Source organism: Schistocerca gregaria, chromosome 6 (genome assembly GCF_023897955.1).
Source record: "Schistocerca gregaria isolate iqSchGreg1 chromosome 6, iqSchGreg1.2, whole genome shotgun sequence".
In the NCBI taxonomy this organism is placed as follows: domain Eukaryota; kingdom Metazoa; phylum Arthropoda; class Insecta; order Orthoptera; family Acrididae; genus Schistocerca; species Schistocerca gregaria.
In genome coordinates, this window is record NC_064925.1 from 491,837,264 (window position 1) to 491,861,462 (window position 24,199).

The 24,199-nt window shown below is 38.1% G+C and overlaps 1 protein-coding gene across 8 annotated transcripts in view; it reads left to right on the forward strand.

Moving 5' to 3' along the window:
* Positions 1–24,199, forward strand: part of LOC126279069 (E3 ubiquitin-protein ligase HECTD1) — a 311,851-nt gene that overhangs the window by 108,643 nt on the left and 179,009 nt on the right. For 6 of the 8 annotated variants that reach the window (XM_049979517.1, XM_049979523.1, XM_049979518.1 and 3 more), the window contains exons 16-21: positions 6,995–7,030; positions 16,785–16,960; positions 17,704–17,871; positions 18,445–18,567; positions 20,677–20,907; positions 23,594–23,716. In XM_049979517.1, the coding sequence (XP_049835474.1) occupies positions 6,995–7,030; positions 16,785–16,960; positions 17,704–17,871; positions 18,445–18,567; positions 20,677–20,907; positions 23,594–23,716 (857 nt within the window). The remainder of the gene's footprint in view (positions 1–6,994; positions 7,031–16,784; positions 16,961–17,703; positions 17,872–18,444; positions 18,568–20,676; positions 20,908–23,593; positions 23,717–24,199) is intronic. The other 2 variants (XM_049979519.1, XM_049979522.1) reach the window with 1 other exon arrangement.

Genomic DNA, 24,199 nt, shown 5'->3' on the forward strand with positions numbered 1-24,199 from the left:
CTAAAGATACATGTTGCGTAAATGCTCTCTGAGATGTTGTGGTCATTTAGTTGCTCAATAACAACACTGTATGTCTCGACTACAGTATTTTATTGACTGTTACACGTTACACATTTTTGCATTACGCCATTTTCAGAAGATCAATAATAAAATGGGCATCAGTGAAAATAGTACGATAACGTCTAAAGCATAACAAGCAGATGATGCCTAACACTGATACAGAATTATAACATAGTTTTACAGATAACAAAAAGCAGAATGAATCTGTCCAGTATAGGTACATAGTTATCTCGTCGAGCTTGGTGAAATGACTTGTAAATGCAAACTGTTTAGCATGCACTCACAATTCCGTAAGAAGAGCAGACCACCAAATTGCATTCCACATATGATGATTATATTTTTACAGTTACGCGTCATACGTAATATTTGTACAAAAAACACGTAGTAATGAATACACAAATATGGATGTGATCAAACATAATCACTGTTATAACTAAGAAGAGCACACAAAGCTAAAATTGTAAAGTTGTCTTCTAGTGTGTAGTGAAGAGCATGTTGTATGAGGTTTAATAGGTGGTGGCTAATCGTAAGGACATCAGAATGATACATCAGGAATGCACAGGGCATCAAAATCTGATTACTTACCATAACGACCATACAATACCATAAAATAATGAAATAAAAAACATAGTAGTGCAGTGTCGCAGAGGTAAAAGTAACTCACATCTTCAAACAGTGGGAACTTGAGGTCGGATTAAAAATAATATAAGGAATAGGTTTCTACTTATTGTAAAGATGATCCATGGAGTTACTGACAGCCATAACAAAAAGACTGTTACACATGCAACTATTGGCCAAAGCCTTCCTCAGCAAAGAAAATGTACGGGCATTCACACAAGCAAGTGCACCTCGTGCATACGCTGCCGCCACCACCAGCATCTCCGGCCAGAATGTCAATGAAATGGCATTCTGGTCGGAGCTACCGGTAGCGGCGACAGAGTGTGTTTGAGGTGTGCTTGCTTGCTTTTGTGCATGCGTGCGTGTATTCTAATCAATTTGCATTTATGTGTCATAACATTAAGGGTGATGAGATACTTTGTGTCTGTATTAGACATATTCATTCTGCTTTTTGCTATCCATAAATAAGTTGTTCTTTGGCTAAGTGTTAAGTTTTATTTGCTTGTTGTGTGGTACTTACTAATTTTGTTATCATCACACGTTTCTCACTGATTCCCATTTTACAAAAGATTTGATGTGAAGGACATCTGCATCTAAGTAAGATTCATAAAGTAAGAATCTGCTTCACTTGTAATAAAAATTTAACTTGTGATTGGTTTCTGAGCAGGAGAGCTCCATCCTCGCATGCTAATGACTGTGAAGACTGTATTTACAGTTGTTAGCACCTAAGGTTGGAGCTCTAATGCTCTGAAACTGGTTGTGCAGTTAAAGAAATCATTATTACAACTGATTCATATTCTTATTTTACAGATACCAATTAAATGATAGATTCTTTGAAAATGATGCAATGCTGAAACTCTTAAGACATAATAAAATCAAGAAAACGATTTGCTCAAGACAAATAATGTTGCTGTAGATGAAAAATTAAACTTACTGTTATGTTTGAGGCTTACTTAGTTTTGAAATTTAGATTTTTGTGTCTCTTCATAATGTCTATCAGCTGTTCTAAAATATGTGTTAAGTGGGTAAAATGGTAGCTAATAATTGCGTAAGCATTATAAGTCATTTTGCTTTTGCAGCCCAGCTCATTGCAAATCATAAAAACTTTATATTTTGTTCAATGCCCCCAGGAAAATATTTTAGTGGTGGTGTTAATGTTATAATGTAATACAGTGTTAGAAGTATCTGTAATTCCACTGATTGGAAGTCGGTGACGAGTACTTTGGCTCTGGTTTGATTTTCTTGCAGATTGGTTATATTCCTCAAGAGCATTTGTGTGAAGGGAGTCTTGAAAGAAATTAAGTTCTGTTACTGTATGACACTGTTCAGGACTCTGCAGACCTGCTTATTGAAGTACTTTAAATATGGGATAATTGTAAGAGTGAATGAGTGCGTTTCAATGTTGAATGATCGGTACTTGTGAGTCACTCAGTACATGGAAAGTGTAGTATGCAACAACCGTGTGTGTAGGGTTACCATACATCCACATTGACATGGGCATGTTCACATTTCATCATTTAATGTAATAACCCCATACATTTTTAGAGTTTCTCTAATGTCTGCATTTTTTTAGTTTTAGGAATTAAAGATCTTTTAAGTGTAAAATTTAATTTTGGACATTCCAGTTGCAAAAACTTCTTCAAATGTTTGTATCATCAAAAGGATCTTTAAAAATAATTCAGTTCAGTAAAAAACACACATGAGCCATGTGGGATGTTTGTAATACTTGTTATTTTGTTTGTTATATACGTAATATAGCCATTTGATGACATAAAATTTAACTAATGGTGTTTCATTTAGCAGTCCTAAAGGGACTGGTCTAATCTTGATAGGAAAATGGCATCATTGTTTTATAGCAACATTTAAAAAAGAAAATAAAAGTTAAATTCTTGTATCGCTATATATGATAGGGTTGAACAATGTTTACATTATTCTACCCTCCTACAGAGATCCAGACTAGAACTGCCCTAAAAATGAGTTGTCCAGTACTGTTAAGGGTCTAGCCATTTTTGGGTTTAAAAATTTGGTAACCCTACATGTACGGATCATAGGGCTTTGAGTATAAGCACATGTGAGGTATAGTTGGGTTTGCATGTGTGAGCAGTGGGTAAACTAGAAGTTACACTGTCTTGAAACCTGCCTTCTGTGAGAAAACACTGAGATGACTAATATGGTTGACATGTCATACTGACAGAAGGCACAGTGCTGGCAGTGTATTACCCTTTTACTCCATAAAATAATACTGATGCCTGATATTTAACCCACAGTTATTTAGTGATTAGAAACTTGTATACTGTAACAAGTACTGACGGTTAGAGTAGTTCTCTTTCATGTTTGGACTTAATAACCTCTGTTGGAGCACCAGTGTGAATGGCAATCTGTTATCTTACGGCTTTAATGCAAAGGTCCGTTATGCTAAAAATAATTGTCTTCAGAAAATGATTCAGGAAGTATCGCATCAATAATGATTCTTGTGTGAATAAAAGATGTCACTTGCAGAGGTAATGTGTAGGCTAGGGTAATTGGCAACCAGATTATTGAACTGTATCAATTGCCAAGAAGATTACATGAATTGAACTATAGTGGAATCTGATTAATTGTAATAGAAGCAATTCCCCATCCAAATTACAGAGATATTAACTATAACAGTTACCTGGAGCTATAATTAGAAATAAAACAATACTGTGTAGTACATTTAATTTAGAAGCAACTGATGTAGTGATATTACAATAATGAACATTAAGATAAAACAGATGAAAGTTAGCAAAACGTATTCAAATTTTACATATGCACCAATGGACGTATTCATTACCGTACAGTTCAAAAACGGAAGTCTGAACTAAACTGCAAATTTATATGCTGCATTTTTCAAACAATGCATGTCAACAATTGTGAAAAGGAAAAATAGCTACTCACCATAAAAATGGCAGATTCCTGCAGACACAACAAATGGAAAGACTGTTACACACTGAGCAGTCGGCCAAAGCTTTCTTCACAAAAGGAAGGGAAAAAAACACACCATTCACACAAGCAAGCATATGTCATGCACAAACGGCCACTATCTCCAGCTCCTTTGGCCAGATTGCAACTGTTGTGTTGAGCGAAAGCAGCCATTCTGAGTGAGGCAGGCAAGATGAAGGGATAGCAGTGTACAGGTGAGGGGAGAGAAGTGCCCTGTCTGGCAGTGTGTGCAGGAACTGGAAGATGAACTTTAGTCAGAAACCAGTAATGTTCACAAGACTCATCTTGCACCTGTGGCAGAAAAAAATATTCCAGTAAATTTATCAGCCGTTGTTGTATGGATATCTGAGGCTTTTTGTATTATACATAACATGTAAAATAAAACTGGCCTAGAAGCGGTGCTGGGTCTGATTTTTCAAATTGAGAAACCCACGCAGCAGCTCTGCCCAAGGTATAGTAGCAGTATAGTAGCAGTAGTGTTTTCAATGTTCTGCTGTACCTCTTCCGCATTGTCACAATTATTTGAGTGCACCTGACCCTTCAAAAATCGTAGGTACAATTCATCAGGAGAGAGAGTAGGTGATCAGTGTAGCCAGGAGATTGCACCACCTATGCTGAGTATCCTCTCCTCACCAAACACATGTACTCATGACAAGGTTGTCCATGCAAAGTGTACTGTTGCTCCATCTTGCTGAAAATATCCATTCAGTCATTTATCTTTTGTGGATGATCCGTATATGACAAAAAAAGTTCCTGGTGAAAGAAACATTTTATATTGCAGTCAACAGCCTTTGTGCACCAATCACAAATCCTGAGAGTATGCAGTGGTTCTTCAAAGTTCTGGCGGGGATTTTCTGATGCATTACGGCGGGTCTTCTATATCCTGATAGGTTGAACCAGGCCTCATCTGAAGAAATGAAAAACTGAGGATCTAAAAGCAGTGATTCTGCTTCACTTGGAAACTAGCAGCAGAACCCAACACATGAAAGTTTGTGTAGGTACTTCAGCTTGTGCAGAACAGTAAATTTCTAAGGATACAGGTCTTTTTTGATAAACAGTCTCTTAATATCTTCTTGCAGAGATAGTGACTTCATTCCAGACTTTTATTAAATCGAGAAATGTATTCTGGCACTCAAACTCTTTTTCTCATAGTTTCTTATTCACTTCAGAGCCCATTTTGCACTGCATTTCCACTAGGTTTTGCATTGCATATTATACTAGAAGTTTTACCAATACGCTTCCAGTCTTCAGCTCATGCACAAACAGTTCCACATGTATTTTCCACGATATACACTTCGCATAATACTCGACAATGAATAAGTGCTGTTTTTATTGTGAGCTCTATTTGTGGTACATTCAAATGGTCACTAAACATGTCTGCTCCTCTCACTCCCTCAAATGTAATGACTGTGTGTGCTGGAAGTGTGCAAGTGCAAACATGTGAAAGTAACTAATTGGTCCCTAGAGATCAGTTTCCAGAATTTTATAAGATGGGCATTATCAAGGCTCAATTCCACATGTCTTTCAAATATTTTCTGGGCCATTTTATTTTGCTCACACCTGCCCGGATAGACTTACACGTTAAAGAGCTACTTCCAGGATGGGGAGGTACACCGCTACTTACTTGCAGAGATATCACAAAGTATTTGTAATATGGTAGGGTTTAGGGTAGGTAGAGAGCTTATTGTGTGCAAACATCTAAATTCACTAAACATGAAAGTGTCACATTCTATGTAAGCATGATGGAAAGAGAAAATGAAGTACTGAAAATGAATAGAGAGAAATAACATCGAAATTGCAAGGAGAAATATTTGGAGTAAACCTCATATTAATTTCTGTGATATGGAGTAACTGTCTGATGACAGTATTGTAGCACTATAATTAGCATGCGGTAACAGAAATGAACATGAAATAAGAAAGATAGAAATTCTAGCTTCCAAAATCTTCTGTTTGTTTGACAGAATAAAGGGAAAGAGTGTCTAAGATTATTTATGTATTAAGGAGAAGACAGGAGGCCACCTAGCTCAAGGGAGATTCTGCAAAACAGAGTGAAAAGAAACTGAATGTTAGTAGGCAAGATTTGACAACCTGTAACAGGCAAACATGATGCCTGGGCTCCTCAATTTTCTTTTCTGACTCCACACATATTTATGAACTATTAAACTGACAGTCCTTGGAGTTACTTCCGTTGTCCTGTATAGAGAAGTTTGGTGCTAACATAATACAGGCTTGCCTGTGATCTGCATGACACAATTTAGGTATACTGGCCAATTTCCAGATTTTCTGCTTCTGTTTGAAATGTTAAGCAAAAGCCACAGAATGTACAGGAAGAATTGGTGAAGTATGAGAAATACGTGAACTAGCGAGAAAAATAAAATGAAACAAAATTGAATTAGGTGAAAGAAAGGGAAATGACTGGACCAACAGGGAGAGGATAGTGACTTTTGTATTTGTAAATAACCTCGGTCCTGCATCTTCTCCAGTCTCCCTGTTGCCGTGCATATTCAAGTTTTAATTTGAAAATTAAAACAGCTATTATGTTTCTCTGCATGCTGTTTCACAATTATAGTCATCGTTTTCATTACCCATTTGTGCTAGTCAATTTAGCAACACATCATTCACATTACTTGCTTTCTTATTTGTGGTGTTTCAGGGAAAGTACTTTGAAAAGTAATAAATACACTATTTGCCAGTTATTTTATTGATGTTGTTCCCCTTTTTACAATGTGGCTTGAATATTAAAGTTGTATTTGAGGAAAAACGACTCAGACATTTAAAAACTGAGAGAGAGGTGTACAAAATATGTTTGTATTCAAGCCTTGTTTGTAAAGAGCAAACTGCTGCTCATCAGAGCTATTTCTGTGGTATGCTCTTTATACGGTATTTGTTCTTTCACTTCTCTTGTTTTTAGTAATGTCATCAGGGAGCAGAAAGTTTTGTTAGTTTGAAAAGTTATGGATTTAATTTGTGATTTTACAGAAGTATTAAAAATTGTATACAACGTAACATAATAGTTCTTACCTTATGGTTGAATTTAAATGTTGGACATTTTTTCAGATAAAAACAACCTTATATGGTAGCTGTTAGTGTAATGTTGTAACGCTTTATATTTTTTTATATTACTTGTTTCAGTTAAACACAGTTATAACCGCCTCATGCTATGAAGAGCGTTTTAACTTTATGATTAGATAGCTGAATGTCAATATACAGTTGCATATCAAATTCATGAGAGTGTTAGTGGCTTAATTAACATCAGTCCTTGCATGCAGCTGTTTGTTTGGTTTTCTACTTCTCATATTTTCTCTAACAGCCTCCTCGGTTTCCTGTTACTAAATATACCCTTTCTTTCTCCCAGGGAAAGGAAGAAACACAGAAACGCTCACAACTGAAGGTAAGGCTCTTTAAATTTGGCAAGGTTTTCTAATAAAGGGGGGTTTAGGTGAATGGGACGAATTCGTGTTGCCCTTCTGGAGCCACATCTTGTACAGAAGGTAAGTTACTGAAAGAACTCATGGATGATGACTTGAGAAGTTTCAAATGGAAATCTGGTCATTTCTTTGGCGTTCATTATTTTCAGTTGTCAAGTTCTCTGGAAAAAAACATTGCCCCGCCACGGATGGAGTGTAGTTTCCCCTTTTATTCCTATCACCCAACAGAACACAATTGTCATAGCAATGAGAGGTGTCAGCTAAAATTGTGTCTGGAATATATTCTTTTTTGCTTGAGGGGGTTGCTTGTGTTCATTGTGTTTAAATAGCTCATTAGATGACTTAAATGTGCAATGAAAAGGCAGTGAGGATCATTGTTTCCATAAACATCAGGATTACAGTTGGCTGATATTGGTAAAATTTCACACATTACCTGACATAATTTCTGGCTTTACGAATTACAGTAGTAATATTTTCAAAAACCAAAACTATAGTTTAGTGTTGAATTTAACTGATGTTGAATATAGAATGCTTACTGGCACAGAATACCACAATAAATCTTGATGTGTAGCTTTTAATGTAGAAATGTGAGCTTGACTTGGATTTGTTCCAGTGTGTAGTTCCCAGCCACTGCTCATTTCTGTTTATTTGTGTAGGTTACAGCAAATCATACAAATATTTCAGACCACTTCCTGCAGTGATTTGATTATTAAGGACACAATAGAGATACATTCGTGAAAAAGTTTTATCAACCAAGTCCAGGGGTTACTACTAAATAAGATTTGAAGTCCATGAATCTCTGTGATCCAGTGGCTGTTGGCTGTGCAGGCTTGTGGATGCCTTCTTCTCTTGCTGGCTGGTAGCTTGCTTCTCATATTGCACAGCTTGTTTGCAGTGTGTGACTCTACCAATTCTGATCCATGTTGTGAAAAACATTTCTCCTTCAAAATATGTTTTAACAGGTGAAAACTGCACTTTTCAACTTGACAAGTTTGTTTTCAAAATTAAATCATTTGGGGGGCCAGGGTCAACACAGTATGGACTGTCAGCCGAGATATTAATGTAGTACTCCATGCCAAAAAGCATTAATTACTAAATACAGATCAATTTCGATTTGGAATTTTAAAAGTAATGTATTTCATAATAATGAAATATTGTGTACTTCTGATAATAACTGAGAGTAGTATAAACATTTATTGTTTCAATACATCAGTAAAGTTTTGACCGGAGTTTTGGGGCAATGCACTTAGAGACAGTGAATGAATCAGCCAGAATTCATATGAAACTTTACCTATGCTTATTATTCTGGCAGGCCATTCATGAATAGAACAGGAAAGGAGGGGTAGGGGGGCTTCTGGAGTGTGTAGGGTATGAAGTGCTTTCAGCTTAGTGCATGAAATGGTATGCCCTACTTAGAGCATCATCAGATCAGTGAGGTATTAATGTAGTCCAGTCAGTGATGAAAAACTAGGGGGAAAACATCATGTAGTCGCAAACTTTTGTGCATTGGTAGGGGGAGTGTAAAGAATAACATTGTAAAAATCCTGACCATGAGAGTGGGAGGGAAGCGGTGGGGAGGGGGTGTTTAAAGGACACTTCTTTGTGTCTCTTGACCATCTCGAAAACGTTGGCTTCTAGTGAAAATGTTTTGCAGTACAAAATTGAACTGCATTAAATTTACTATAAAAATAGGTCCTTCATTTTTTGCTCCTGGACTAATAGTTTGCACATTGCAGGGGATGGCAAAATCGTATATTATTAAAAATAGTGGTTCAGTGGTATAAAATTAATGTGTATTGTTAAATAAGAAGAACAAATGTAAAATGTTTGTGTCACATCTAAATACAATAGAACCATATTAATGGATAAGTTTTGTTCTGGGGGTAATACAGGAAGGCAAGGCAGAGAAGGTAGATGGCCGGATTGTAGTTGTACACTTCCCTTTTTCCATAGGTCTACAAAGTGAAGAGCGACCAGGCAGTTTTCCATTTCTCTGTACCACCCATTCACAAAAATCAACTTCGCGGTGCCTCACAAAGTTATACTGATCCTTCCACAGCTTGCCTTAGAAATCACAAATCACTGACACAGTATGCAGCCATGTCAGGAGGTGTTTATTCTCCGTAAAGTGTGTTAGCGCTACATGGATATGAATGACGAAAATATTAATGCAAGAAACACGTTCGGACAGAATCTATGAAAATCTCTGCGCACTGTTCCACATTGCTAGAGGGAAACTGATTTGTAGTCATCCTGTATGGCAGCTGTAACATTCTTCTGGGCAAGGCATCTTCTCCCACCATGAGTGTTGCTTGCTTTTCAGTTTACAGACTGTCTGCACCTCCCCAGCATTTTATGTGCATATCTCTCATGTGAGTAGGCAAACTAACTTCACTGAGCTCATGTTCATATAGTGGGCTTATTTTTAGTTCATTAAGAGAGTGTTTATTTGAAATTGCTAAATGAGCTGTTACATAAATAAGCTCAACAGCTGGAGCTGCTAACTGTGTCCTACACTGAATAGCTTGCCCCAAGTATAACCTGCTGTAGATATGTATTCGGCAATATTGATTTCACTGTCTGCACTGTCGATGACTGGAATACTTTTCACAGCGTGATAGTATCGAATGCATCACCTCAGCCTCAGCTCTTCCAGCACTGAAGAGGCCCAGAGGCTTAAATTGGCTTTTTCTGAACAGAAATAGATCTCATAGGATTATGTAACTTCAGTATTTCAACATTAGACAAACAATACATTACAGCAGATAACTGTTCATATCTAGAACTTAATCACTCTCATTCCATCACACATATTCACTCCCACATTGCAAGATATACCATGGAAGTTACTGTCCTTACACTAAGTGCAGCCCACTCTAAAATTGCAGTAACTTACTGGTCATTCGTTAATTCACCAATAAATACAACACAGTTATGTGGCTTTAGAACATGTTGTCAAAGACAGACCATTTTACAATATGCTGTCAATGACAGGCAGCAGCAAGATATCACATTTACCAAAACAGTCCCTTTCCCACCAATACTACATAGGTCTTGGACAACACCACACTTAAAAATTAAGCACATTTTCAGCCGTTGTTTATAGGAATATATTTTATATAAAAGCTCATATAAATGCAAATAAATACTCCCATAGTAAACTTAAAACAACTCCACTATACAAACACAAGTTCGGTGAAGCAGGTAGTGCTCGTGGCGTAGGAAGTCGCCTTTCCCAGAAGAGTGCTACACCGTACAAGATGACTAATAATCAATTCTCCAGTAGCAGTGTAGAACAGTGTGCAGGCTTACATAGAATCTGTCCATATGCTTTTCTTGGGTTTGTATTACTAGCAACTCATATCTGCATTTAATGTAGTCTTAAGCCACTTTGTGAGAAAATGTGTCAATTGAGATTCAGTTAAGCATGATCTCAAGTGAGTAATGAATTATAAGTCTAGAGAGGTATTTCTCTTTCCTTACTGGAGAGCTTGCTCTTTCTGCAGATATCTCTATGATAACGTAGGCTGTTGTTTATTTCTTGTCGTTCCATGTAGTCATTAATTTCTTGCTACTTTAGGGTTGTGCTCTTCAAAATAATCTCCTTCAGCTGTTACACAGTGGCAGAGGCATTGTTTTTAGTCTTATTAGTAATGGTGGAAGATTTCTGCTCAAATAACTTTCAGCCCACAGGTTAAAGTCTTCTCAATGCAGTTATTTTCATTACAGTTCTTCTGGATGTTATCGAAAGCACCAAAGTGATGATTTTTCAAGGGGGTTTTGAAGTGTGGAAAGAATAAGAAGTTTTACAGGGCTAAGGTCTGGCAAATGGGAGTCTGAGAAAATGCAGGAATGCTTTTTCTTGCCAAAAGTTGATGGAGACTATCACATGATAAGACAGTATCTTGCGGTGTAGCATCCAAATACAGGGTGTTTCAAAAATGACCGGTATATTTGAAACGGCAATAAAAGCTTAACGAGCAGCGATAGAAATACACCGTTTGTTGCAATATGCTTTGGACAACAGTACATTTTCAGGCGGACAAACTTTCAAAATTACAGTAGTTACAATTTTCAACAACAGATGGCGCTGCAAGTGATGTGAAAGATATAGAAGACAACGCAGTCTGTGGGTGCGCCATTCTGTGCGTCGTCTTTCTGCTGTAAGCGTGTGCTGTTCACAATGCGCAAGTGTGCTGTGGACAACATTGTTTATTCCTTAGAACAGAAGATTTTTCTGATGTTGGAATTCCACCACCTAGAACACAGTGTTGTTGCAACAAGACGGAGTTTTCAGCGGAGGTTTAATGTAACCAAAGGACCGAAAAGCGATACAATAAAGAATCTGTTTGAAAAATTTCAACGGACTGGGAACGTGATGGATGAACGTGCTGGAAAAGTAGGGCGACCGCGTACGGCAACCACAGAGGGCAACGCGCAGCTAGTGCAGCAGGTGTTCCAACAGCGGCCTTGGGTTTCCGTTCACCGTGTTGCAGCTGCGGTCCAAGTGACGCCAACGTCCCCGTATCGTCTCATGCGCCAGAGTTTACACCTCTATCCATACAAAATTCAAACGCGGCAACCCCTCAGCGACGCTACCATTGCTGCACGAGAGACATTCGCTAACGATATAGTGCACAGGATTGATGATGGCGATATGCATGTGGGCAGCATTTGGTTTACTGACGAAGCTTATTTTTACCTGGACGGCTTTGTCAATAAACAGAACTGGCGCATATGGGGAACCGAAAAGCCCCATGTTGCAGTCCCAACGTCCCTGCATCCTCAAAAAGTACTGGTCTGGGCCGCCATTTCTTCCAAAGGAATCATTGGCCCATTTTTCAGATCCGAAACGATTACTGCATCACGCTATCTGGACATTCTTCGTGAATTTGTGGTGGTACAAACTGCCTTAGACGACACTGCGAACACCTCGTGGTTTATGCAAGATGGTGCCCGGCCACATCGCACGGCCGACGTCTTTAATTTCCTGAATGAATATTTCGATGATAGTGTGATTGCTTTGGGCTATCCAGAACATACAGGAGGCGGCGTGGATTGGCCTCCCTATTCGCCAGACATGAACCCCTGTGACTTCTTTCTGTGGGGACACTTGAAAGACCAGGTGTACCGCCAGAATCCAGAAACAATTGAACAGCTGAAGCAATACATCTCATCTGCATGTGAAGCCATTCCACCAGACACGTTGTCAAAGGCTTCGGGTAATTTCATTCAGAGACTACGCCATATTATTGCTACGCATGGTGGATATGTGGAAAATATCGTACTATAGAGTTTCCCAGACCACAGCACCATCTGTTGTTGACAATTGTAACTACTGTAATTTCAAAAGTTTGTCTGCCTGAAAATGTACTGTTGTCCCAAGCATATTGCAACAAACGGTGTATTTCTGTCGCTGCTCATTTAGTTTGTATGGCCATTTCAAATATACCGGTCATTTTTGAAACACCCTGTACATATAGCACATGTGATCACATGTCCCCTCATTTTCTTGGATCTTCAAAGACTTTTTATCAAAAAAATTGACAATTTTTTCTGGAGGCACACATTCCCTGTGCACAGTCCTGTAGTCGTCAAAAAATGTATTCATTCTTTCCTTCTTGGGACAGGAAGAATTTCTGGTGTGGCACTTAAGAATTCGACATTTTTGTCTCTTGAGTCAGATTTGAAAATCCATGATTTGTGACATGTGATAATGCAACAAAAGAATTCTGCCTCTCGGAAGGCTGTACAGAATATCAAGACACACATCTCTCTGACTGTACTTTGTTTGAACTGAAGAAATTGTATTTAACAATCTTTTGTGCATGTCCTGATCTAGTATTAAAACTGAAGGACACTGAAGCTGTTCAAATTTCACTCATCATTGATCATTCTCTTACTCAGTTATTTGCCAATCTGATCACATTACACGTTTAATTCTTTCTATATTGGTGTCTATTTCTGCATTTGAGCTTCTTGTCTCACTTCTTACCAATCTGCTTAAAAGGGCAAGTGGCAACTTAACACCTGTGCTCTGGGTAGGGAATGTTTTCCTTAAGCTCTTTGTAACTGTTTGTAATGTACAATAGTGGCTTTTCCATCTTCACACAAAATTTGATAATGCAGTTTTGGTCATATTTGGTCATACTTTGTCATCCTTTGCCCTCAACACACTTGACAAAAACAGCTTCACTTCAAATGCTCCCCAAGTTCAAGCTGGTACTCAATCAAAGTTGTACCAAATGAATGTGATGGCGCAGTGACATAGGAAAGAGCTTAATTATCATTATATTAAAGCTGCAAAAAATCTTCCTTACAGGGATATTTACACTCACTTATTCTTTTCATGGACTGTCAGCAAATGTAATTAGAAGGGAGTGAACACAAATTACTCCAAATGACACAGCATACATGGTTTGTGAGTTCAGGTGTAATAGATGCAGATGTAGTACTTGAATTGGGATAAAATATGTTAGTCCACATTTATCTCACCAACCTAATATAACACAGTTTTTAAGTGTGTGCTGACGCACTGGTCCTTCTTTAAGATTTATGTCTTATACGCTGTAACTTTCTTATGCCTGTTGTGCAACAATGAAAAGTGAAGATGTCATTATTAAGATTCTGTACCACAGTTGGTAAAACGGTAACCCTTATGGAATTACTATGTTGTTTGTCTGTCTGTCAGTCTATCCCTGTTAAAAATCTTTTTCTCAGGAACAGTTAGATGTATCAAGTTCAGATTTGTCACGTATTGAGGTATACAGTCCATTGGAGGTGTAAAAATTGAAGCTTTTAAGTCAGTGCAATCGGAAGATATGGCCATTTGTATCGCACAGTTTATTACTCGCAAAGTTACTCATCAGAAACTATAGGGTATTTTCTGTTGGTCTGAAATCATTAAATTGGCAGGAAGCAAGGTTTCACACTAGATGTAAAGGGAAAAAAATCAGAAAATTGGTAATCTGTAATTCATCACACAAATGTGTGTCTTTTGTCACTTGTTATCCAGGTACAAAATCAAAATTAAAACATTCTCGAAAATCATGGAATTCCTGAACTGACTCCTTGCCAGTATCATTGTTGATAATGGGGAAAAAAAAAATCATAGAGATTCTCTATTCCGTGGTTGGGTGAACTATCTACGTACATAATTAAGTTCGTACGGAACCCTCATAGTGTGAGTCCTACTTGCATCTGGCCTCTTTTGTTAAGCATATCGTGATCGGAGCATTTATTTTGTCTAGGTAGTTTACACATTTCATCCAACTTAACTAAGTCTGTGTATTATTGGGAGGCTGGAGAAATTACCAATTAAGGATTTCTCCTCAGTCTGCTCACAAGAAGTGAGATTCCTATCTCTTGTACTGTAACTTCCTTGTCTACCAGATAACTCTGAAGAAGTTGATTTCCTTATTTTTGTTTTTATTAGGAAGTGGGTGGCATCCAAACTCTTTCTGTTGTAAATTTTACTGTAATATAAATGCAGCTACTAGCCAAACCTGTTGATTGCACTGTTGTATTTGACCACAAATGGCACCTTTGCAGTGTTCTGTATAGTTGTAAGAGCATTATGTTGGGAGAAACAATTTCGAAAGTGAGCCAATTATTAATGCTTGTTTGGTGGGTGCATCTGTACTCAAGGTAGCTAAAGCATTTGGTGTTTCCAGAGCACAATATCAGAGTTGTACCCCATACAGGGAAAGTGGAAAAACATTGTCCACTAAGTTACAAAGCGTATGAAAGAGTGTTAAGTGACAGTGGTAGTCATTGAAGAGAATTGTGATGAAAAATGGATGGCAGCTGAGAATGTCATTGCAGAACTGTAAGTTGCACTGGCGAACCCAGTCAGTACCAAAACAGTGCTAAGGGAACTCTACAAGCAGGGAATTGCAGGGTGAGCTGAAGGAATCCAAAACCACACATCAGTGATGTAAATGCCTGAAACTGGAAATTGTGGTGCTGAAACCTTAAAACCTGGACTATGAAGCAATAGAAGAAAGTCATTTGGTCGGATTAGTCTGGTGGCATACTGTTTCCAACTTTTGGCATAATTTATGTATGAAGAGTGAGACATTGTGCCAATTCGGTGGTGATTTTGGCAGCAAGCTCGTGTTACTGCCAAGAATTATGTGACCATCCTACAATATAGTGTTTGTTTGCCTATGGTGATGCGGTGTTCCAAGATGACAGGGCTTTTGTATCCCGCCTCGAAGGCGGCATGTGGGTCTGCTCCTGAAAACTGAAAGGTTGGCCGAATGTAGGAAGTGAGTAGGAGCAGGAAAAGGTAAGACAAGTTGGTACTGCGTTTCAACTTATAGATGTTTACTATAGGCAAAAAACAAGTTAATAAATGGTTACATAACTTTGCAATGAGGTGCGAAGTGTCGCACCCGTCTGCTCTTGATCAGATGGGCAGAATCTGGAGCGGAGCTCATAGAGCTTTCCTGCTCCGGCTAGAGTGTGCTGTCGGTGTCTGTCATAGTGCCAACTTAAGAACTTGTATTTACGCCATAGCATCGTAGCTATTGTTACCACAAGGGCCACACAGTTCTCATAATCCAGGACTGGTTTTGTGAACAAAATGATGAATTGTCACATCTCTGGCCTCCTCAGTTAATAGATATCAATATTATTGAGACTTTGTGGTCTACTTTGGAGAGGAGAATGCACAATCACTATACACTTCAGTCATTGTTATTTGAACTTGCCTCTAACTTTCAGAAAGAATGGTATAAGATTCAATTGGTACCATACTCAACCTGTAACTTTATCCATTCTGAGATGACGGGAAGTGGTTTTGAATGCCAGCAGTTTTTCCACATTGTAATAGGTGTGTTAATGTGTTGTTTTTTCAGTGTTTACATATTGTTATCTGCGTTGTGTATGTAGAAAGGCCCATCAAATAGATTTCAGCTTAGAGTTCTTGTACAACTGGGTGAAGTTCCATAGGCCCATTTTATATGCTTTTAAGCATTGCGGACTCACATTTATTTAAAACTCTGCCCATGTGATAACCATTGAAGGCTAAAGGAAGTATGCTGAAAATGTAACATTGTTGCAGTATGTCTTCAGTATAGCAACAATGTTACATTTTCAGCATTATTCAGGACAAGAATTTTCTGGATATGAAGTTTGAAATTGTAGTCGAGTAGCTAAACACAGGACCGTGTACGTAAGGAGAAACTTGAAGGAGAAATTAGTTTAGATACAGGATAATTTGGAAAGACTGAGTCATAAGAGAGAATGAATAAAAATTAAGCTTTAGAACACAGTGAATAAGAAAGTGGAAGAAAATTGCTGAACAACGAGAAACAAAGCAACCTTTGTCGGACTCATTTTTGGCGGGAACTATTAAGTATTTCAGATTTCAATTAAGTGAGGTATACATTGTTGGGAATCTCTCATATAGGAAGACTCAGTAGTGAGATGTGTGAAAGCTTTGTTAGGATTCTCATCGGTAGGTGAAAAATTAATTACGAGAGTTACTTGAAAGCTCACCTACCACCCAAAAAATCTCCACGATTCAACCACAAATTTTGAAGAATATATAAAACATTTGCTTAACAGTTTAATAGAGAGGACCACCTACAAAGCGCAGGTGCCCCCCCCCCCCCCCCACACACACACACACACAGCACATAGAAACTACTATGCACCTGGAATGTTAAAGAGAGAGAATAATTAGATCATAATTATCTCTTGTGTTCACAGAGAATCGAGGGGAATTTCTTGAGAAACTGCAGCGTGCTCGATCCCAAGTGAAGCCCAATACCCCGAGCCAACCAGTTTTGACGCATGCTGGGCCGGCTCGACTAGTAGTAGGGAACTGGGCATTGTCCTCACGAAAAGAGGGAGAGCTTCATATACATAATTCTGATGGCCAGCAGGTATGTATTTATGTTGTCATAATCAGCATTGCTTAATCCTTGAGGTACTTTGTTTACTCCAGTCTGCTCAGTGCTGTGTTGGTGGTCCTAATTTGCCACTGTAATTTATAGGAGTCAATAACTTGTGCTGCTTGTTAAGGTGCTAACCTAAGAAGCGACTGCTACAGGATTGGAGTTGAAGGTGGCAGAGGTGAAACATAGAGCAAGCCTTAAGTATGAATTTACAGTAGGTCTTTTGCCCATGGAGCTGGGAGCAAACTTATAACAAGTTGTGTATGTTCTGAGGGTTTGATGGTGAAAAGGTGGAAGGGAATTGGAGGAACATGGACAAAGAAGTCTTTCTCATTATAATCGTACATCAGTCACAAACCCTGCCTCTCACATTGATCCCAGAAACTTCAAAATATATTGTCAAGGGCATAGTGCCAGAAAATAATCCACTTGTATGAGTACTGTGAGAATAGAAAATAGTGGAAAAGCAATTTAACATTAATACTTTCACAAACATGTAGCTTTGAACATGAATGTGTTTATGTTTAGTAAAGATACATATGTTAGTAATCCATTTCTTCTTAGGTTGGCCAAAGAGCTAGCAGTTGTATATACACTATTATGAAGTTATTTTTTATCACTTCATTATAGAGGATTTAATATAAAACAGAGTATTTGTGAATATCATATGTAAATAATTATTTCATTTAGAGTATATTTTTCATGTGAAGTGTGTGGGTTTTTTTTTCCAGCAAACAACTATTTTACGTGAAGATCTACCCGGTTTTATTTTTGAATCAAATCGTGGTACGAAACATTCATTCACTGCTGAAACTTCACTTGGTCCAGAATTCGCTGCAGGGTGGACAGGAAAGCGAGGAAAACGGCTACGATCAAAGATGGAAGCTATGAAGCAGAAGGTATGTTAATACTGTAATTACTGATACTGTGTCAGTCAGTACCATTGGATCTTCAGAGACCTGTTTGGGCATAGTTAAGTTAGGTGCAGTCATTCTTTTGTGCAAAATGTTTTCAGTTCCCACTCTTTTGCTGCCCACAAAAAAATATCTACTCAAAACTAAATTCGCTTGAGAATTTGTATGTGTTTTTGCAGCCAATACTTCATAACATGGTTTTGTGAGTAAATTACTATTAATTTTTAGTATTGCATTTAGCATAATATCATAAAAGGAAAGTAATATTATCTTAAGTTTATAGAATTAACACTGATTCTTTAGAAATACCAGTAGTGAATAGCGTAAAAGACCTGGATCAGGCACTGTGATAGTTATGTTGTTGTGGCTGATTGCAGAGAAATGATACACCAGTGTTGTTGCTATAGATGATGGTAAATTTTATACAGTGCAGTGTGGTTGTGAACTATGCACTAGTGCCTGGAAGGAGATAATGAATTGCTGCAGTTACAGTAGCTACATATCCACTTTGTGGTTGTTAGCAAGTGTTGTTAAGCAAGTGTTTTTTTTCCCCTCCAGGTGAAAGTTCAGGCTCAAGAAATCTATGACAAGTATTTCAAGGCAGCTCAGGCACAGCCCAGAGGAGTAGTTGCAAAGCTTGGGAACATTGTGGCTCAAATTGAGCTAGCATGTCAGAAACAGGTAAGCCCACATTGAGTGTAATAATGAAATCTAACAAGCAGAATAAATTGCTAATGCTTCTCTTGTGTATGAAAACTGCTTATGCTTTGGTTATCCATGTACCTAATTTTAGATCAGTCACCATCCTATATACAGTATCACCGTGCTTTTACGTTCCTGGAATTAACATTCTCCTGCCGTTTACGACATTTTTTATCGTTACCATCAAATTTCCTATCCCCACAGTGTTCATTTGCAACTGATTTTGCATAAACATATTTATAATTTTCTCCCCGATCTACACATTACAAAAAAAATTTCATGGAGAAAAAATGACGCTGGTGTGATGCTGGCCGTCCAGTAGTGTTAACAAATATAACGTGGTTAAGTTTCTTGACACCAGGGCACTCTACTTAGCCGATTTCAACTGGTAACCATGTAAAAGTTGGAACAATTCGTGCTGCACCTCCTGCTGCTGCCAAGCTCTACTTGGTGTGCTGGCTGATAGGAGTAACTCTTTTTGAATGAAGATATCGTCACCTATCGCAACCATTTCTTAACTGTCTCCACTGCGCAAACACAGTTTGGTGATTGTTGTGATTATGTCAAACCATATTTAGCGTGTTTTGGAGTTTGGCCAATTGTAGCGCTAGTTGACACTGTCATTCACTTTGCATTGCTCAAATGTTTTTAGTTTAAACACAGCACTGGTTACATATTATTATTATTATTATTATTCCCCCCACCCACCCCCACCGGTGCAAAAGTTGTTTAGAGAATTTGTCAAGTGCAGTATTTACGTAGGTATTTTTTGTGATGTTACACAAGCAAACAATGTGAGTGATAATTTGCATGTGTGTGGTTTTCTATATAACCAAGGATGCACAGTACCTGACCACCTCAGAAAGATGAGTACAGTGCACGAGCAGCAGATTAACATATATTTAAACACCACACAAAATACTTGTGTACATATTTGCATTTGACAATGAGAAAAAATTCTCGAATAGTGTCGTGCTGTCGTGCTAAGAATGAAATAAATAAATAAATACTGCAGTATTTCATTATTTAAATAATGAATGACAGCTGCAAGCTTTCAAAAACATTGATTATGACATATGAAATGGAGTAAAACATTCCTACTTCCGAGACAGTTATCAGTTACATCAGCAGTTTTTATTAGATAATAAGCAAGTCCCTGACAAGTCTTTTGATGCCTGTTATCTACATATGTCATACATAAAGTGTGAAAATGCGAGGGGTATCCTATACATAATTTTTACAGCTTGGATTTGAAGTTATTTCCCACAGTTTACATTTGCCCGCATTTTACACCATTTTTTTGAAGTTGCTTGAAAAGTGTAAAAGTGGGGTTTCACTGTATATTTTGCATCCTATATTTCTGTATTTTACAGTGTCACAACTGCCATAGTAGGTACAACAAACAAAAAACAAGCGCGCGCACACACACACACACACACACACACACACACACACACACACTGTTCAACAGTTGCCCATGTAGCAGATGGGGGTGTGTTTTCGCTCGTTGAGAACAGGGAAGACATGTAGGGCAGTAGGAGGTGAGGAAGTATTGGAGAAAATGTTGGGTCAGGCATAAAAGCAGTTTATAGAATTTGTTTGGGAATTTCACCTTCAAACAAGAAATAATTATGGGTCGGATTGTGATTATTGTGGAAGATAAGGAAGCAGAAGATATAGTTGATGTCAATTATGTTAGGATAGGTTGTGTTCCATTGTGGAAAGGTCATTGCTGTGCTTGATATAGTTTCCATAGTGACAAGGTAATTGTCTGAGGATGATGAGAGAGAAACTGTGAAAGGGCAATGAGAGCAACCTTTATTTTACTTCTCAGTATTTCCCTACCCTCTCTTTGGCTCGTGTGTCTTAACATCTCTGATGTGATAGACATCCACTCATAAACAGTAGTTGCAGGGTGAGTGCACATGCATGTTTTTTACATGTACGAGAAAAAAGCCTAAGCTACTCAGAATTTCTGATTATTTATTTGTGCTTATAAAGCTCCACCAGAGTTAGTGCTTTACCTTCTTTGTAGTTCTCTGTTTCAGTGTGTTGTTATGTAATTATTGCCTTTCTTTCAAATTACAGCACATGCGTGGTGGCGATGCGTGGCGTGATAATCTCCGTTCTGCTCTGGGTGAACTGACAGCTCTTCTGCAGGAAGAAGGTCTGGTGTCAGCCTACGAGTTGCACTCATCGGGCCTTGTTCAGGCGCTATTGCAACTTTTAGCTACGAGTTACTGGGATCAGGGCCAGCACTCGCGCACCACAGCACGCCTGCAGAAGCAGCGAATCAGAGTTTTTAAACGGTGTTTTCAGGTACACATGCATTAAGATACATGTCAAGTGTGTAGATAAGAGTAGACTTGAATAATAAAATACAATTCACAGCTGAGCTAGCCGTCCATGTATAATTATCTCAGTGAAGACAATACAGAATCTGATGGCCTCCTCCTGTTGGGCTGCCAGGACCTGTCCTCGCACATACCTATTCCTACAATGCTTCTTGTGGGATATTTCCATCTCCTCCTACAAGATCCTCCATCCACCACCGCCACGTACGGCCGCTACCATCCTCCATTATTTTCCTGGCTTAAGAGCTTCCCAAAACTTGTATATATTTGTGTGTGTGTGTGTGTGGGGGGGGGGGGGGGGTTGAGGGGGGATGAGAGGAAACTTCTGTATTGTGCACAAATGTGCCTCAGGTATGGGATGTTGGATAAGACACAACTAGTGTGTCAAAATGGCAAACCTGTTGTCCTACATCCATTTGTAAAGCATTTGACAAAAATTTTGCATTTACAGCAAAAGTTGTCAGACCTTTACATTCCAGATCAAAAGTCAATATATGACATTGAGGAAATCAGTGACATATAAAATTTGCAGATCTGTATTTTGCAGCAACACAGTGCATTAGAAACAGTTGCCAGTCATCAAAGCATAGCCTGATTCACCCCTATATTGTTTTGTTATGGAGAGTCTGGAATTAGTTAAGATGGAGCTATCATTGATTACTCGTTAATACACCATCTCACGGACATTTGACATCACGTAATGAAAATAAGATGAAAAAAAAGCAAAACCTTTATTGTGTGCTCCAAAATATTTAATACCGTGAAAGTATAAGATACAAGAAAAAGGTTTCATTGTGATGTGTAGTCAGTTTGTAAATGATTCACTGTTGGCATGCTCTTCTTATTTTGAGCCCACACTTCTTGCTCCAAGCCATTTTTTTTTCCCTCTCTCCCTTCCATTTTCATCATTGCCTTTCATTACTTTTTGTCTTTTCAGCATTGCTAACGTCAAAGTTTGTCTATTTCCTACATTGCTTCATTCCTCTTCCCACTGACAGGAGTACTCTAGAGCATTGGTTGTTTAAAAGAATCAGATTTTTCAGGTTATCGATCATTTACAAAAACATACTAAGCTAATATTCATAGAAATTTGAAACAAACAAACACTGAATTTAACACAAAACTGTAAATATGTTTTGTCCAACACATCTTACAAATAACATCGCATAAACGCTACGGTCGCAGGTTCGAATCCTGCCACGGGCATGGATGTGTGTTGTCCTTAGGTTATTTAGGTTTAAGTAGTTCTAAGTTCTAGGGGATTGATGACCTCAGAAATTAAGTCCCATAGTGCTCAGAGCCATTTTTGAACACTGCATAAATGGTTTGAAAATTGCAGATGACCATTAAAAAGAGGGCACCAGTTTAATATGGATTTGTTTCAGAGCTGAGACACTTCTCTACTGCTAAATCTCGCTAATGTTTCAAAGACAACAACAGGACAACATCGGGTTTTTCTTCTTGTGAACAGTTCACAGCTGTCTCAAGGCATCCCCACTGGATGGACTGTTTACAGCACAGTTGTTCTCCTTTAGTCGAGACATTGTAAGTAGATCCCTGACAGCTTGTAGCACTGTTGCCAGCTTTCAACTGTGAAATGCCGACAGCTGCAGGCAGAGACAGTAGCCGTCTATAGCGATGTGACAGTACTGAGGCATTGCTATAGAGATATTTGTACCGACACAACTGTAGGGTTTCTGTCATCGATGAAACCGATAGGTGTCTGTCGTCGATGACACTGACAGTTATTTCCCCATCTGCCAGTACTTGATAGTCGGGTTCATCACTATTGCACTCAAGCCAGTCTTCAATATTTTCCTGATTGCATTCTTCGAATTTTGAAAATTGCTAAGTTACTATCAGTGTATTGGTTGGCAGGAAGTGGTAAAATGCCAGATTGGCCAGCCCAGAGTGGAGCCAGTCCAATGCCAGCAGAACTTCAGGGTGCATACGCAATGTTAAATTTGCTGTCTGGAACAGTTTCGGTTAAATTGTGTGTCACTTGATCATTATTCAGATGATTGATGCTCTACTTTATTTACTGTATTCTGAGCATAACTGTTTCATTTTTGCCCCTTTCCCCTCCGGTTATCACCTGATGGTGAAAAATTAGAATAAAAATGTTAATATTCATAGTGTTACGATGATTACTGCCACCATTTATGGGTAAATAAGCTTGCTTTTTCAGTCTTATTAAAATTGTGTGTTTAGCTACAAGTCTGGAAACAACAGATTAGCCCATGAGCCTTTCCTTTTGATGAAAAAATAGAAAAAAACATTGTTTCTTATGGTGTGGACAATAGGGTAATAGTTTTAAAGTGGATCAGATGTTATCCTTGTCCTTAAAACTTAAGTTTTGCTCCTAGTGACTTTCCCTGTAATGCACCAAGGAAAATAATAATAATTATTGAGCAACTAATGTGTTTTGAAACATTAAAAATTTTGTTGATTATAATTTAGTTGCAAAAGTGAGTTTTCGCACTTCTCCTCTGAGATGGAAGTTTATTTTTATTGTTTATTTTCAAGGCTTTCTAATTTCAGCATTAGTATCTAGGGGAGAAAACATGACTGTAATTGATTACATTTGAATAATATAATATTTTTGTTGTAATTACTTGAAGCGGTTTCATATGTTCCTCTTTTATTATTAGGACAAAGATTCAGGTGTGAATTCAGTGTCTGTCCTGGTGCACAAGTTGGTTGCCGTTCTCGAATCAATAGAGAAATTGCCCATTTATCTCTATGATAATCCTGGCTCAGGATACGGGCTGCAGGTAAGTGATATAAATCCCATTATTTCAATTTTTCCTGAAAGTATCTTGGAGTATGTCTTTGCTTTTGCAGACTGCCAGTTTTCTTCCTTAGAAATGTCCTCATTCAAGTTTCGAAGCTAAGCATTCTAATTAAAATTTGTGTACTTGTCAGTTGGTTACTCACTTCGGCAAAGTGGACAGAATATTTGGAAAAGGAATTAATTGATTAACATCAGGTGACTCAAATGTGGTATACCAGCCCTATAGTATCACTTCCATTGAAACATTTTGCTATAGACCAATAAAAAAAAAGAGGTGGGAGGAGAATAGAATAAGACTTTACAGCTGTACAGTTTTGCTGGACAAAGTATAAAGTTGGTAGAAAATAGGTATTGGCCCAAGCAAACATGCGGTGTTATGAGATAGCTTTCCACCACTGTTTTAGTTTGGCCACAAGTGCTTTTGTGAAGAAATTTAGCTTAGCTTGTCGCTATATCATGTAGT